Source organism: Alexandromys fortis, unplaced genomic scaffold (genome assembly GCF_014885135.2).
Source record: "Alexandromys fortis isolate MF-2015 unplaced genomic scaffold, M_Fortis_MF-2015_v1.1 scaffold_347, whole genome shotgun sequence".
Classification (NCBI taxonomy): Eukaryota; Metazoa; Chordata; class Mammalia; order Rodentia; family Cricetidae; genus Alexandromys; species Alexandromys fortis.
In genome coordinates, this window is record NW_026068236.1 from 197969 (window position 1) to 211707 (window position 13739).

Here is a 13739-nt window from a genome sequence, read left to right on the forward strand (position 1 = left end):
CAATAAAACCATGGACCCAGACATAGCCCTCAGCTGTAGCTCTGGCCCAGCTGTCATCATGGTACTGGGTAGCAGCATAGGCCACAGATACAGACTCAGATCCTAGATGCTGGAGCCATAGACACAGACATGGCCCTTGGCAGAAATTTGGGTCTGGATGACACCATGGTTTCAGATGGCAGCACAGGCCACCTAGATCATCATGGCTCTCGTATGTGTTAGACACTTACACGGCCACCAGGGATAGCTCAGACAGTGGGAATCCTTTGCCCTTTGGTGGCAACATGGGCCATGAATGGCTACACAGACCCTTGGGCACAGACATGTTCCTTGGTGGCATCCCAGGCCTGGGAGTCACTAGGGGTGTGGAGCAAGAAAGCAAGAAAGCATCGTCCATCAACCTACACTGCTGCCTTTATCTCCTCCATTCCGCCTCTTTCCACAGCACACGGACCATTCTGCTTCTCTTTCTCTCTCATTTTCCACCACATACCTGCTCATCATAAACGGACCCACCTACCCAGTGCCTTTGGGTACCTGGTGAGCCTACAGATGCCTTCCCACCAGCCCAGATCTTGAGAACCCAGGCTGGACTGTGGGAGGCTTGCACCCACATTGCTGTTTAAATTACTGAAATTTGTACCATTTTTATTTTTGTGAATTTGCACAATTCAAAGTTCTACCCACTAAAAAGTAACGTTACTAGGAAAAAGTGATTGTAAATGTTAGAGACATAGCTTCCCACTGCATCATCCCCACTCTTATGTGATGAGACTATTGGACCCTCACGTGCCTTGTTTTGCAAGTGTTCTAGCTCTGTCTCAGGAGCCCTATGTCAGCAGAGCCGCTGTGGCCCAGCTGCAGGTTTGGAGACAGCCTGCGGAGGTCTGCAGATCACTGTGCACTGTTGCACAGAGGTAAGTGCCCGAGTGACTAGGCTGGGAGGCTCGAATATGCAGGGAACTTCGTTACATTTTCTCATCCAGCTGGGCAGTTATTTTGTCATTACTTTTCTTGTCTCCCCCTTTCTGTAATATCACCAAGAAGATGGGGCCTCCATCATCCCCCTGCCAATACCAGTGTAAGGCATATAAGGATTCTGAGGAATCGCAGCTGATGGTGAGTTCATCTCCTTCTTGGATTATCAGAGACTGAGGGCTCTGTTGCAACTTCTGGGTGTTGATCCCTGTTCAAAAAGACAACATAAGAAACACAAGGGGCAGCAATAAGATCTTTGTGGCTGTAGTAGAGATGGTGATTCTCCCCTGGCCCTGTCTCTCAACTAAGAGCATCATTACATCAGCACACTGTGTGGTCTATTTTATTAAATATATTGGCACTGAAAAAGCCTCCAACCCAGGACAGAAGAAGAGGTCCTTAGGAAGCCACCATCACCTCACCAGTTCCCCAAATAAGATATGTACTCACAGGAGGTCTGAAGCCCTAATACCCAAACAAGTACTTGAAGGAGCATCCTCCTCACTTGGCACTGGTGAGTGCAGCAGAGTCGGATTTCTCTGAATGGGCTTCCCCAGGGTGGCTCCTGAGCTCAGGAAGGAGAGTGCTCCAGTCAGAGACCCCACTGGCTTTCTATTTGTTCAGCACACAGAAGCATCATTCAGATACTTTGCAAACACTGCCACCCTTTGACTCAACTGAATAATGCTGAGTAGTGAGAACTTTGTGTATTTAATTTATGTGATACAAACCCTACATTCTAGCAACTCAAGTAAAAAATATAACTAGAGGGGATAGAACAGGCGGCATGAAAGAAAAGGGAGAACTTTGGGTTAAAACTTGAAGTTGTGCCTAGGACAAGGAGCTAAGGCAGGGCAGGGATTAGGGAGTGGGTTATATATTAACTCCGGGTGTGTGAATAAGTCTTATGCAGGTCTACTGTTTGTCAGCTAATATGTGTGCACATAACATAGGAAGTGAGTTTGGTTAGAAGTTCTCTGGATAGCTGGACAAGGTTGCTCTCAGAAGATGTGAGTTAATAAAATCTCAGTGCCAGGCATGGGATACTCTGTTATGAATGGGGTCAGGGAGGCCCCAGAGCACCCAAAACAACACAGGCTGTCACTGTTGCTCTTGGTTTCCCACCTTATCTAAATGTTAATACTCTATTTTGGAAAATATTATCCTCTTTAGTTGTGGGACATTGGTTAGGAAACTCCCTGCTTTTTTTTCCTACAGGAGGTAATTCATGTCTGGGACTGTAAACGTTGTCAATGGCCCACAAATGGAGAGATTCAGACCCTGGGTGGGTGGATGGGACCCTATTGTCTTCATTTCACTAAATGGTCATACTGTCAAACTACATAAAGCTTAATATTTATACTCATAGATTTACACTGCTGTTAACCGTAGCCAGAGAAGTTTCTTTTTGCGGCAGGTGGTAGCTAATGCAGAGATTCACACCTGCTCAAAGTGATGGCAATGAGGGAGTCTAAGTGCTCAGCTGTTAATGGGTCATCTATGTCAATCTCCCCTCATCCGAAGCTCAGGGAGCATTGTGGGAAGAGTTTAAGAGCTGGAGGATAGGGCAAGTGCTGCAAAATGCTGTCTTCTAAGCATGACTGACGGCTACACTCATCACCTCACAGCAATGGTGGTTGTCTGCGCAAGACCTGCTCTTGTGTGAGAGATTTTTCTTAGGGGTGGCACACAACATGAATATATCTATCGGCCTTAGAAAGTGAATCCATGATATCACAGCATGAATATATCTATGGACCTTAGAAAGTGAACCAATGATATCACACAGCATGAATATATCTATGGACCTTAGAAAGTGAACCCATGATTGACTGTGTGCTTTGCCATACAGAAGCTTCTCAGTTTCAGAAGGTCCCATTTATTTGTTGTTGCTCTCAGTGTCTGTGCTGCTGGTGTTATATTTAGGAAGTGGTCCTGTGCCGTGTGTTCAGGCCACTTTCCACTTTTTTCTAAGAGGTTCATTGTGGCTGAATCTATACTGTGTACGGAGACAAATATGGATTTATTTGCATTCTTCTACATGTTGATATCCAATTATGCCAGCACCATTTGTTAAAGATGCTTTTTTTCCATTGTATAATTTTAGCTTCTTTGTCAAAAATCAGGTGTTCACAGGTGTGTGGATTAATATCAGTGTCTTCAATTTGATCCCATTGGTCCACTTCTCTGTTTTTATGTCAATACCAAGTTGTTCTCATTACTAAGCTCTATAATAGAGCTTGATGTCAGGGATGGTGATGCCTCTGGAAGTTCCTTTATTGTACAGGATTGTTTTGGATATTCTGAGTTTTTTTTTAATTTTTCCATATGAAGTTGAGTATTGTTCTTTTGAGGTCTGTGAAGAATTGTGTTGGGGTTTTGATGGGGATTACATTGAATCCCTAGGTTGTTTCTGGTAGGATTGCCCTTTTTACTATATTGATCCTACCTACTCAAGCACATGGGAGATCTTTCCATTTTCTGATATCTTCTTCAATTTCTTTCTTCAAAGACTCAAAGTTCTTGTTGTACAGGTCTTTCACTTCTTTGGCTAGCATTACCCATGGTATTTTATGTTATTTGTGGCTATTGTAAATGGTGATGTTTCTGTGATTTCTTTCTCAGACCCTTTATCACTTGTACATAGGAGGGTTACTGATTTTTTTGAGTTTATTTTGTATCCTGCCACATTACTGAAGGTATTTATCAGCTGTAGGCATTCCCTCATAGAATTTTTGGGGTCACTTTGTACCATCTACAAACAGCTAAAGTTTTATTTCTTCCTTTCCAATCTTTATCCCCTTGATCTCCTTTTGTTGTCTTATTGCTCTAGCTAGAACTTCGAGCACTATGTTGAATAGATATGGAGGGAGTGGACAGCCTGGAATAACTCCATTACTTGTAACAATCATTTTCTAAAAGGTTCAGTATTTGGTACAGGAGTGTGAATGGGAAATATTACTTTAGCTGGTTCTCCATAATCCACAGTCATTTTTCTCGCACATTCCACTTCCTTATCCTGGTTGCTTTGATGGGGTGCTCTGCACCACTCCACCTGCTAGGTTTAGTGTGTCTGTCTCAAACTCTCCAGTCCCATGTCCAAAAGCTGTCTTGCGCTTGACACCTGATTTGGTTACTTGGGTCTGACAGGTTCTGGACTGAAGATACTATCTCTGTCTCAACCACACCTGACTGTTGAGAGAGCCTTGGGTCCTGCAGGCTCTGGGCTGGCACTGCAGCTATCACCACTCTCATTGACTCCACCCACCCCCCCCCCCGGCACATCCCACTGCTGTGGAAGCCCCTCACCTTGCAGGCTCTGGATGGGAAGCACAGCTGTATCCATCCCTGTTGAGTCTCTCAACCAAACCTGGCTGCTGTCGGAGCTCCAGACTGGATGAACCATTTCCACCCATATCAATCTTTACTCCAGAGGAGAAATGTACAGCTTACTCTGAGGGCATGGCTCACCTGGGGTCAGGCTTAGACTTTTTTTATTTGGCCTGTGCTATCATTAATGCCTTCTCTGAACTGAGACTTTAAAGTCTTCCAGAAGCTCACTAGCATAGCATTTGGCTTTCTGTAAAGTTCTTTTCTCAAGAGCACCAACTTGGCACATATCTTTCCATATCTGTTTTCAAGTGACCCAGAATTGTCACTGTGTTGGCTTTGAACATTTTTAAACTCTTCCCTAAACAGTTTTATTACTTCACCAACTTGATTAGTATGCTTGTCTACATAGCTCGGATCTGTTGTAACCTCTCCTGCTTCATAAAGAACACATCTTGTAGTGGAACTCAACAAAACCATAAAGCAGCATACCAGTATCAAGATCCCCACTGGATCATCTCTCTGTGAACTCAGTTCTATGCAGTCCAGTGAAGTGGGGTCAAACACAGCTCCTCTCATTTCCAGTTCCATCAGCAGTTCCTGTGTTTACTATATCCTCTCATTCCTGGATAAAATGGGGCCTTCAGATCGGGGTATGGAGTGTTCCTAAAGCCCTGACAACCCCATTCATCAGGGACAATTTCTCCCACATTGTTTCAGGTTCTGTAGCCCTCGCCTTCAGGAGAGATGGATCGTTACATGACTCAGTTTTCCTGCCTCCACAGCAGTCCAACTACATCCACAACTCACAGCCTCTTGAGCCAGGCTGCGGCAGGTGCTTTCACTGCTTGTTTAAAAGTCTTCCCCAACTGGAGCGGCTCAAGTGCTGAGTGTCTCCTTGTTACAATGTTTTCTTAGATCATTGTAAGGCCCCCCTTTGCAGTATGGATCACAGAGTTCTTCTTCTCTACTTAAGGCTGAACCAAGAAGTATCTTCTACCATGTTCTATTAGTAATGGCATTTGTGTTGTGTGCAAAACACTTTCTTTATCCTATAAAATGAATAAAATGCATCCATCTTTCCTTTAGTCTCGTTACATTGAACCATTCTTCCAGGACAATACTAAATAGAAGCAGCAAGGCGGACATCCTCACCATCTTCCTGATCTTGGGTGGGGTGACATCAGACTCACCCCTATAAATCTGAACTGAATTGTAGATTTTATGAAGTCTCTTAACAAGTTAAGAAATTTCACTTCTATTCTTAATTTATGGAAAAATTTTAAACTATCAGCACTGAATTTTGCCAAGGATTTCCTGTATATGTTGAGATTATTTGACATATTTCTTGTTTAAATGACTTATATTGTTTTTCAAATTCTATACCTACCTTAACTCCTCAATTTATCTCTATATTAAAGAATATTTCAGTCAGGTTTGGGGGTGCAGTTCTGTATTGCAGCATGTGAGAGGCTAGGCAACATTGCTAATTTGAGGGTAGTCTGAGCTACAAATCAAGGGTCTCTCTCTCTCTCTCTCTCTCTCTCTCTCTCTGTAAAATTACAATTCTTTTTATGATATCTAAGAGAAAATACAAACATTAAAACCAAGCAAGAGAAACCATTATTCATCCACACTATGGAGTCATTTTTTGTATATTGGAAAAATGTATACATGAGTGCACCTCAAATAATTATAAACTAAAACATAAAAATAAGCATCAGAAAATATGTTACACTCTAATTTCTGTAATAAAATTGGGTAGCTGTGAGTATTCATGCAAATATGGAAGGGAATGTGATTGCCACGGTATACCTCAAACTGTCAAAACTGGTTATTGCAGGAGTTAAAGAGGAAGATGGATGGAGATGGGAAGGTCAATTTTTACTTGAGAAGCAATGAAAATTATTTTTATTCTTTTATGTAATAATTAAAAACATTTCAATGCAGATTAGAAGCAAATAACTATCTGTTCATTCACAAACCAATTACTTAAACTGTATGCCACAGGGACCAACAGGAAAAAAAAAAACCTATTTTTTCTTCAGAGAAAATGGAAGAAAGCTGAGGCTTCTTTGAGTTTTGGGAATGTTAGAAGGACATAGTGATTATGGTGTGTCCCAGAGCTTGGACTCTGCCCTGGCTCCAAAAAGGTTTTCTCATCAGTTTTTTTTTTTTTTTTTCAAATGAAAAGGAGTCAGAAGTTCTCCTTCCCTTCTCTCTGCGGAACTGGAAGTTGTGCTATCAGCTGCCCTGCAGGCATGTCTGTCTATCTGCTGTCAGCAGTTCTTGCCCAGGCTCAGCATTCCTTTCCCACCCCTGCTGGGCTCCTCAGACTTCTCTTTCCCCTGTAGGGCTTCTGCTCATTCCTGTGCAGAGGCCTCTTTAGAGGATGCCGCTGTTCCCCTCCCTCACGAGGCAGATATTGCACAGGTGCAGCCCTGTCTGTCACAGTGTGCTTCTCTCAGGATACAGTGATACACAGCAGCATCGCTCAGGCTGACCAGAGGCAGGATCAAGGTACTTGACTTTCTGTCAGAGGGAATAGCCAGAAAGGCCATTCTATTGCTTGTGTTTTGTTGTAGACCATGAATCACGTATTCTGGACCACGAAGAGGAACCTGTCGGTACCAGTAAATGTACTCGATCCCACTGATGGCGGAGTGGCTACAAGGCAAGTGTACAGTTTCTTCTTCAATACTTTCCATTGAATCTGGCTGTGTAGTTTTAGCATCACCCGCAATACCTAAGGAGTTAAGAAGCAACAGATCAACTTTGTACCATTCATTACCGAAGTGTCTAAGTGTCAGGCTCTCGGATGCCTCAGAACTCTTCTACCGAGTTCTGCTGCTGAGTGCTATATGTTACTCAGGACCAGAGGAAATTGCTAAAATTTACTCCTTAGCTGTGCAGAATCACACAGCCAAAGAAAAGATGCCCATGTCCCATTTTCCTCAAGCTTAATCAACCTGGGACTTCTTGTATATAAGTCCGCAAGTGGGATACGCAGCTGCTCATGCTGATGACACCCAGACTAAAGAATCTCAGACACCAATTCTCTCCAGCGCTTTGGATATTCACAGAGAGAGAAATAGAGACAGCAGACACATCTTGGTCTTTAGGCACAAAAGTCATTCTTCTGTAGGTTCAGAACACTTACCCAAAGTCAAAAGAACGGCAATTCCACTCACAAACCTCATAGTTAAAAACAGGTTCTAGGGTTCTGAGCTCAGAATCTGTGTCTGATGGGAGGATGTGAGGTCTCAAGCCACAAACCAGCACTTGCCAGCTTTGCCCCTCCTCAAGAAGCCTTCTTTGTGGGTGGCTCCAGTCAAGTGCTTCTTGGTTGGGTCTATCCCTACCTCCCGAGTTTAAATACAACTTTTAAAAGAAGATGAAAATATTTTTGTTACATAATCTCTAGTTGGAGTTTCTGTTGTGATCATTTCAAGGCTCAAACTCAAGACTGTGTCTGAATGTTTCAAAGGAAACCATACACCCCTTGCTGATGAGACAGGCAAACTCAGGGTCAATTGATAGTTTAGTGTATTGAGCTGATAGAAATTGCTCTTTATTTCAGGAAATCCTATCGCGCTCTGTGCTGTAAGTGTAAGAAAGACTTCCTATTTATATTGGTAATATGCAAGTCTTAGGAGCAGAAATAAATTAGCTCTTAAAAATACCAACTTCTTTTTCTCATCAAAATTATGATAAATCAAGTTAAAAGTTAAAAAAAAACACCGTAGAAAAAACTATTTGCAATGTACATAATAAAAATAGTTTAAGTGCCTAACAGTGCATGATCAGTATGGCAGAAAAAAATGATAGAAGTCAAGTTCTCTGGTGTTCCAGCCTCCTAGGTGGCCTCCCACAACAGAGTCTTTCTCCTACTTCTTCTAACTGGAATTACTGTCTAGACACCAATGACTTGCTTACCCACGACAATCTTCGGTGGACTCCTCTCTAACACAAATCTCCTTATCTCTAGCCTCACCTGGAAGTGATATGCCTTGAAGATAATAAATAGGAAAGAAAAAATAAGGGTCAGGAAAACAAAATTTGGAGAAGAAAATGAAATGATGCCATTTGACAAGGGAGGTAGAAATGCGTTCTCTAGTTTATCAGAAGTGATTACTGGAAATATGGGAAGGAATAAAACTTAAATCATTCCTTCCTCTCTGCTACAAAAACTGAACTTGTTGGTACTATGTAACAGGAAATTATTTATTTAAATAGTTATTATTTATTTAAATAATTTAAATAGTTATTTAAAATTGACCTCTCTATTACTTACCTGCCTTATTGGCTCCTTGTTAAACTAGAGATTGAACCATGGCTTTGCCGAATGTTAGACAAATGCTCTACCCCTGAAGACTACTACATCTCCAATCCATGTAGACTTCTCTCTCTCTCTTTCTTTCTCTCCTTCCTTCCTTCCTTCCTTCTTTTCTTTTTTGAGACTGTGCCTCACTCTATTGCTCAGGCTTTCTCAAATTCTTGGTGTACATGCTCCGTAGTCCACACCCACTTTTCTTGGGACTTATTACTGTTAGTGGTCACTTAGGGGTATCATTTTCTTCAGTACTGTAGCCAGTGGGGGGCTAATTGGGAAGAAAAGTCCAGAGGAAAACAAAGGGGCTAACAGAGGGTAATGGAGGAGGTGGTGAATATAATCACAACACAGTGTGATTATATAGTATACCTCGGGTACATAGTGAAACTGCCAAAAATCAAACAGAAAAGAAAGATGATCTATAATAAAAATTCATGACCTCAAGGGACCAGCACCTTAGTTTTCAAGTAGCTGAGGCTGCATTGCCATGTCTAGCTCCTCCCTCACTTTCCCTGGGTAAGGGCTGGGCTCACCCGTCTGTTTTGCTGTTTACAATGAGCTTCCTCATGTCTTTGAATCTATCAATGCATTCACAAAGTGCTTATAAAATGATAAGGTGACAGAAGGGATGGAATCCTCTGTATATGCACTGACAGCCTTGGCTCAGCCTGGGAGGAGCTTAGGTTCACAGCCCCCTCTAGTGACTGTTCATAGGAACTCCTTTCTTGAGAACTAGAACCCAGGAGAAGTTTTTGATATGGTCCCTCCTTCTACTGAAGAGGTTCAGTGGAGAGTTTCCTGTCACTGTCTTCAAAGAAAGACTAAATTATTTGCATGTTTGGGAAATTGGAATTGTTTCTTTGGTGTTTTCTCAAAGACCGACTTAATTTTGTCCTCCTTGGTTTCTTGATTTTTGGTTTGAAGGCAGCTTCAAGCCCATGCTCTTTGTCACAAGGCGTAGGATTTGACAGTCTATTGAGCAATAATCTAACAGGTGGATGCAGTAGTTAATGCTTGTTCTTCACAGGACCAGGAGAAGCTACGTGTGGTGATTCTAAATCACTCCAATTCCTAGTGGGTATTCTGAATAAATCAATCCAGCACTAAAGGTATATGTAAAATTCAAACGTCACATTGACTCACGTCCTTCATCATTCAAAATCACAAATTTAGAACAGGGAAAGCCTGTTTGTACAATGTAACAATGTTTGACATGACAACTATGTATTCACACTTAATACATATTCACTGTGCTCCCACTGTGTGCCGGCTAGTCAGGTGATGACAGTCATTAAGTGCCAGTCCATATGAAAAGAAAAGGCTGTGATTGAGAACAGAGATCAGAACAACGTGAGACCCTTTCATCTAGAGTCCATTACTGTTGTGCTCAAATGGTGTGGATAATCAAGACTGATTTAAAAGAACAATAAGTATTCTGATATCATTTGTTATTGTCTGTTTTATGTGATAGCTCTGTTGAGAACCATGTACTACATAATTTATCCAGATAAGCTGTATAATTCCAAAACTTTAGTTTTAGAAGTATACAACCATCTTCACAATTAATCATAGAATATTTTCAGCATTCCTCTAGAGCAGTGGTTCTCAACCTTCCTAATGCTGTGACCCTTTAATACGGTTCCTCATGTTGTCGTGACCCCCAAGCATAGAATTTTTCTTGATATGTAATTTTGCTAAGGTTATAAATTGTAATGTAAATATATGTATTCTCTGGTGGTCTTAGGAGACCTCTGTGAAATGGTCACTCGACCTTTCCCCACAAAGGAGTCGTGTCCCGCAGGTTGAGAACCACTGCTCTAAAGGAGGCTTTGCTCATGAGCAGTCACAGATGATTTCTGCCCACGCAATGCCCTCCAGGCAACCCCTCATCTACTTTTTATCTCTGCAGAATTTCTGAGCAGTTCATAGACATGAAGTGACATAATACATGCCCTGAGACAGTAGGTCTCTGCTCATTGTCTCAGCTGCTGATAATAAAAGATGTGGACACAGGAGCAAACAAGTAAGGGCAGACTTTATTAAGGAAATTTAAGGACAGGAGAGAGGTTAAGGAAGAGTAAGGGAAACTCCCGTGAGTGGGAGGGGTGTTGAGAGGAAAATCTGTAGAACAGCCCACTTGGGCATTTTTATGACATACTTTCAGGCACTGGACAAAGACTGAGGCCATTTCTACTGAGACTGTTTTTTTCCTCTGTGTTTACTGTGGGCTGAGACAGTTAGGGAATTCCACACTGGGTTCCTCCTCTTCTGACCCCACTTGGAAGATAATAACAAAGCTCTGTTCACATGCTGTTCACCTAATTAGGGAACAGTCACATTTTGAAGGCTTCTCTCTTTCTCTGTGTCTATTTACTTTGTCAGGTGTTCCTCTTGGCTGTTTATTGACTACTAGCCCGGGCCTCCATTGCAGGTTGTCAATCTTGCAAGTGCTGCTGGTCTCCAGTCTTGGGAAGGAGGAATGCAGTAGCCAATTAATATATGCTTTGTCTCTGGTTCATGTGACTTGTGGGTAGTTTTTATTTTCCCCAGATACTAAGATATGGCTGGATTTCTCTTGGTCTCCCATGTAAAGCCCCTTGACTCTTCCATGGTCTGCAGTAGTCCACTTTCTGGATAGGTGGAAGCTATATAGAAGTCTTGAGTCTGTTATGATTAGCCACATTAGAAGGAAGAATGTGTAAAAAGCAAGGTTCCTGTTTGCCTGGTTTTGGGGATAGAAGCCAACTGGCTGCTCACAGTTTTCTCAGAGTCCTGTCTTTTCTGTCTTACACCCAGCTGTGAGCCTTCACGTCCGTTTCGAGGTGCTGCAGACACCTCCACTATAACATCAGCCTTCCTTTTACTTTGTTTCACTTTCAGTTGTTCATTCTGTCTACTGGAGCTCCACATTGCATTTATATCAGCTAGAATGAAGAGCATCGCTCTGCAAATGTTTGTAATACCCCCAGGTCTACATGAATATGCTGTTCTATCAAATATTAATGGGATAGAAAAATTGCTGAGTTGTCAAGAATCAAAGTGATAGTGCTGTCTTTGCATCATGTACTTCTTCAACATGGTTTTATTTTTCCCACTTATTAGATATTTGATTCTTGTTAGTAATGCTTTATTTATTTTTTCTTTGACCTTGCAAATATTTGAAGGACACTTAAAAGAAATCCCACACTAGCTCAGAATTGAGACTAATAGGTGGTTATTTATTTAGGGGTAGACCCACAAATCAGAATCCTCTGCTGGAGCAGAGAACAACAACCGAATCCTGCCGCCAGAAAGGAGAGAGACTGGATACAAACTTTACATCGGCATAAATAGTATAAGAGGCAACACCCAAGTGTAATTTATAGGCTACTCGCCGTAGGATTTCCTACAGCACCTTCTCTGTTTGTGTAAATAAGAGAGTTCTAAGCCTAATACAAAATTATATAAAATAAGAAAAATATAATCAATAATTATCCTATCCTGATGAGTTAAAGTCTTGTATAATAAATAACTTGGCCATGTCATGAAAGGAAAGTAACTACAACTATCTAGTCTTCAACCCCATCGCAGATCCGAGAAGGGAAATAATATTACTTGAGTAAGCAGGATGTGCAATCAAGCAACTTCCAAAATGTGCAACAAATGACAGAGACGACTGGCTATCTGGACAATCAAATCATCCAAAGTCTTATTTGCAACATTGAAGCAACCAACTTTGGCTAAGGCCAAGAGTAACTGACAGACCATTTTCAGAGGCAGGAAAATTTTCAAAACCATCTTAAACTGTCTTGGCAAGATTTGACAGTCTTTATCCTTGTGTCCTGCTTATCCATTTCTGGATACCATGTACCTTGTCAGTGGTTGCGGCATGGGCAGTTCCTTGTCCAAAGGCCAGTTTGCCAATAAGAAAACAAGCTCTAAGTGGAGTGTCTTCAGCGCTCAACATTCTCTTGGGAATAGATCAATCCTGCCAGGAGCAATCGTGTCTCATTTCAACAGAACCCTAAGTTATTTAAATGCCATACTCTACAGCTCTTTGAAGTGGTTGAAAATTACCTATCTATGCAGAATACAATCTCTATGTATCTAAAGAACCTAATTATCTAAATGTAAGTATGACAAACATAGATGACTATTGATCTATAATTCTTAATACCTATATAACTTAAAGATTAAGACGTCATATTAGAATATTATATAATAAGCAACTGTGCAACAAATGAGGACAATGACCTCCAAATGAAAACAGTGTATACATCTCTTGATCAGAGGTAGAAATGTACATTGCAATATGATAAATATATTCTAAAATTGTATCAATATACGAAAATGTTTTAAGCAGAGGTAGAAGCATGCATGCATACAATATGACAGAATAACTTTGCCTAGGTATACAAATATTGTGGATGAAAATGAGAACATATTCAATATAATTTAAGTTTGTATCAATATATAAGAATCTATAACAATGTAAATTGCCTATAAATAATAGTTCACAAGTATTCACTCTATTACCCATTTTATGATTAGTTTGAGTAAAGCTCACACTAATCTATTATCCTGTCTAATTTTCTTTTTTTTTTCAAAGAGATCCCTGAGCCTACAAAATTTCTCCTCCAACCCCAACCCTATACCAATTATAATCAGCCCCTAAATGATGTCCCTAACCCTAAGGATAAACATTCTTGGGAGAGGGGATGTTGTCTTATAGAATTATTTTAAAGTACTGAGCCATGTGGCTAACATAGACAAGAATAATGGGCAAATATAAGTTATAAGAGTTAATAATAAGTCTGAGCTACTAGACCAATCAGTTTATAACTAATATAGACCTTTCTGTGATTTCTTTGGGACTTAACAACTGCAGAAACTGGGCTGGACAGAAACCTCAGACAACATTTTTTTTTAAAAAAATTGTTGCTATGTATGTAGCATGATTAATAAAAAACAGAGACAGATATTGAGTTTCAAGATGAAGATCTGAAAAGCAAAGCAGCCAAGCCACTAGAGAGTTTCTGTACTGCCCAGTCCCACAGCCATTCAGTTTCAAAGAAACACACAGAGGCTTATATTAATTATAAACTGTTTGGCTTATTGC

At 41.0% G+C, this 13739-nt stretch overlaps 1 protein-coding gene and 1 gene segment (V, D, J or C); both read right to left on the minus strand.

The window, feature by feature from the left end:
* Positions 1-7508, minus strand: part of LOC126493879 (T cell receptor delta constant-like) — an 84110-nt gene extending 76602 nt beyond the window's left edge. The window contains 2 exon segments of the C gene segment in view: positions 6761-7054; positions 7469-7508. Of these exon segments, the coding sequence occupies positions 6761-7054; positions 7469-7508 (334 nt within the window).
* Positions 1-13739, minus strand: part of LOC126493878 (T cell receptor alpha chain MC.7.G5-like) — a 170272-nt gene that overhangs the window by 150365 nt on the left and 6168 nt on the right. The window lies entirely within an intron of this gene.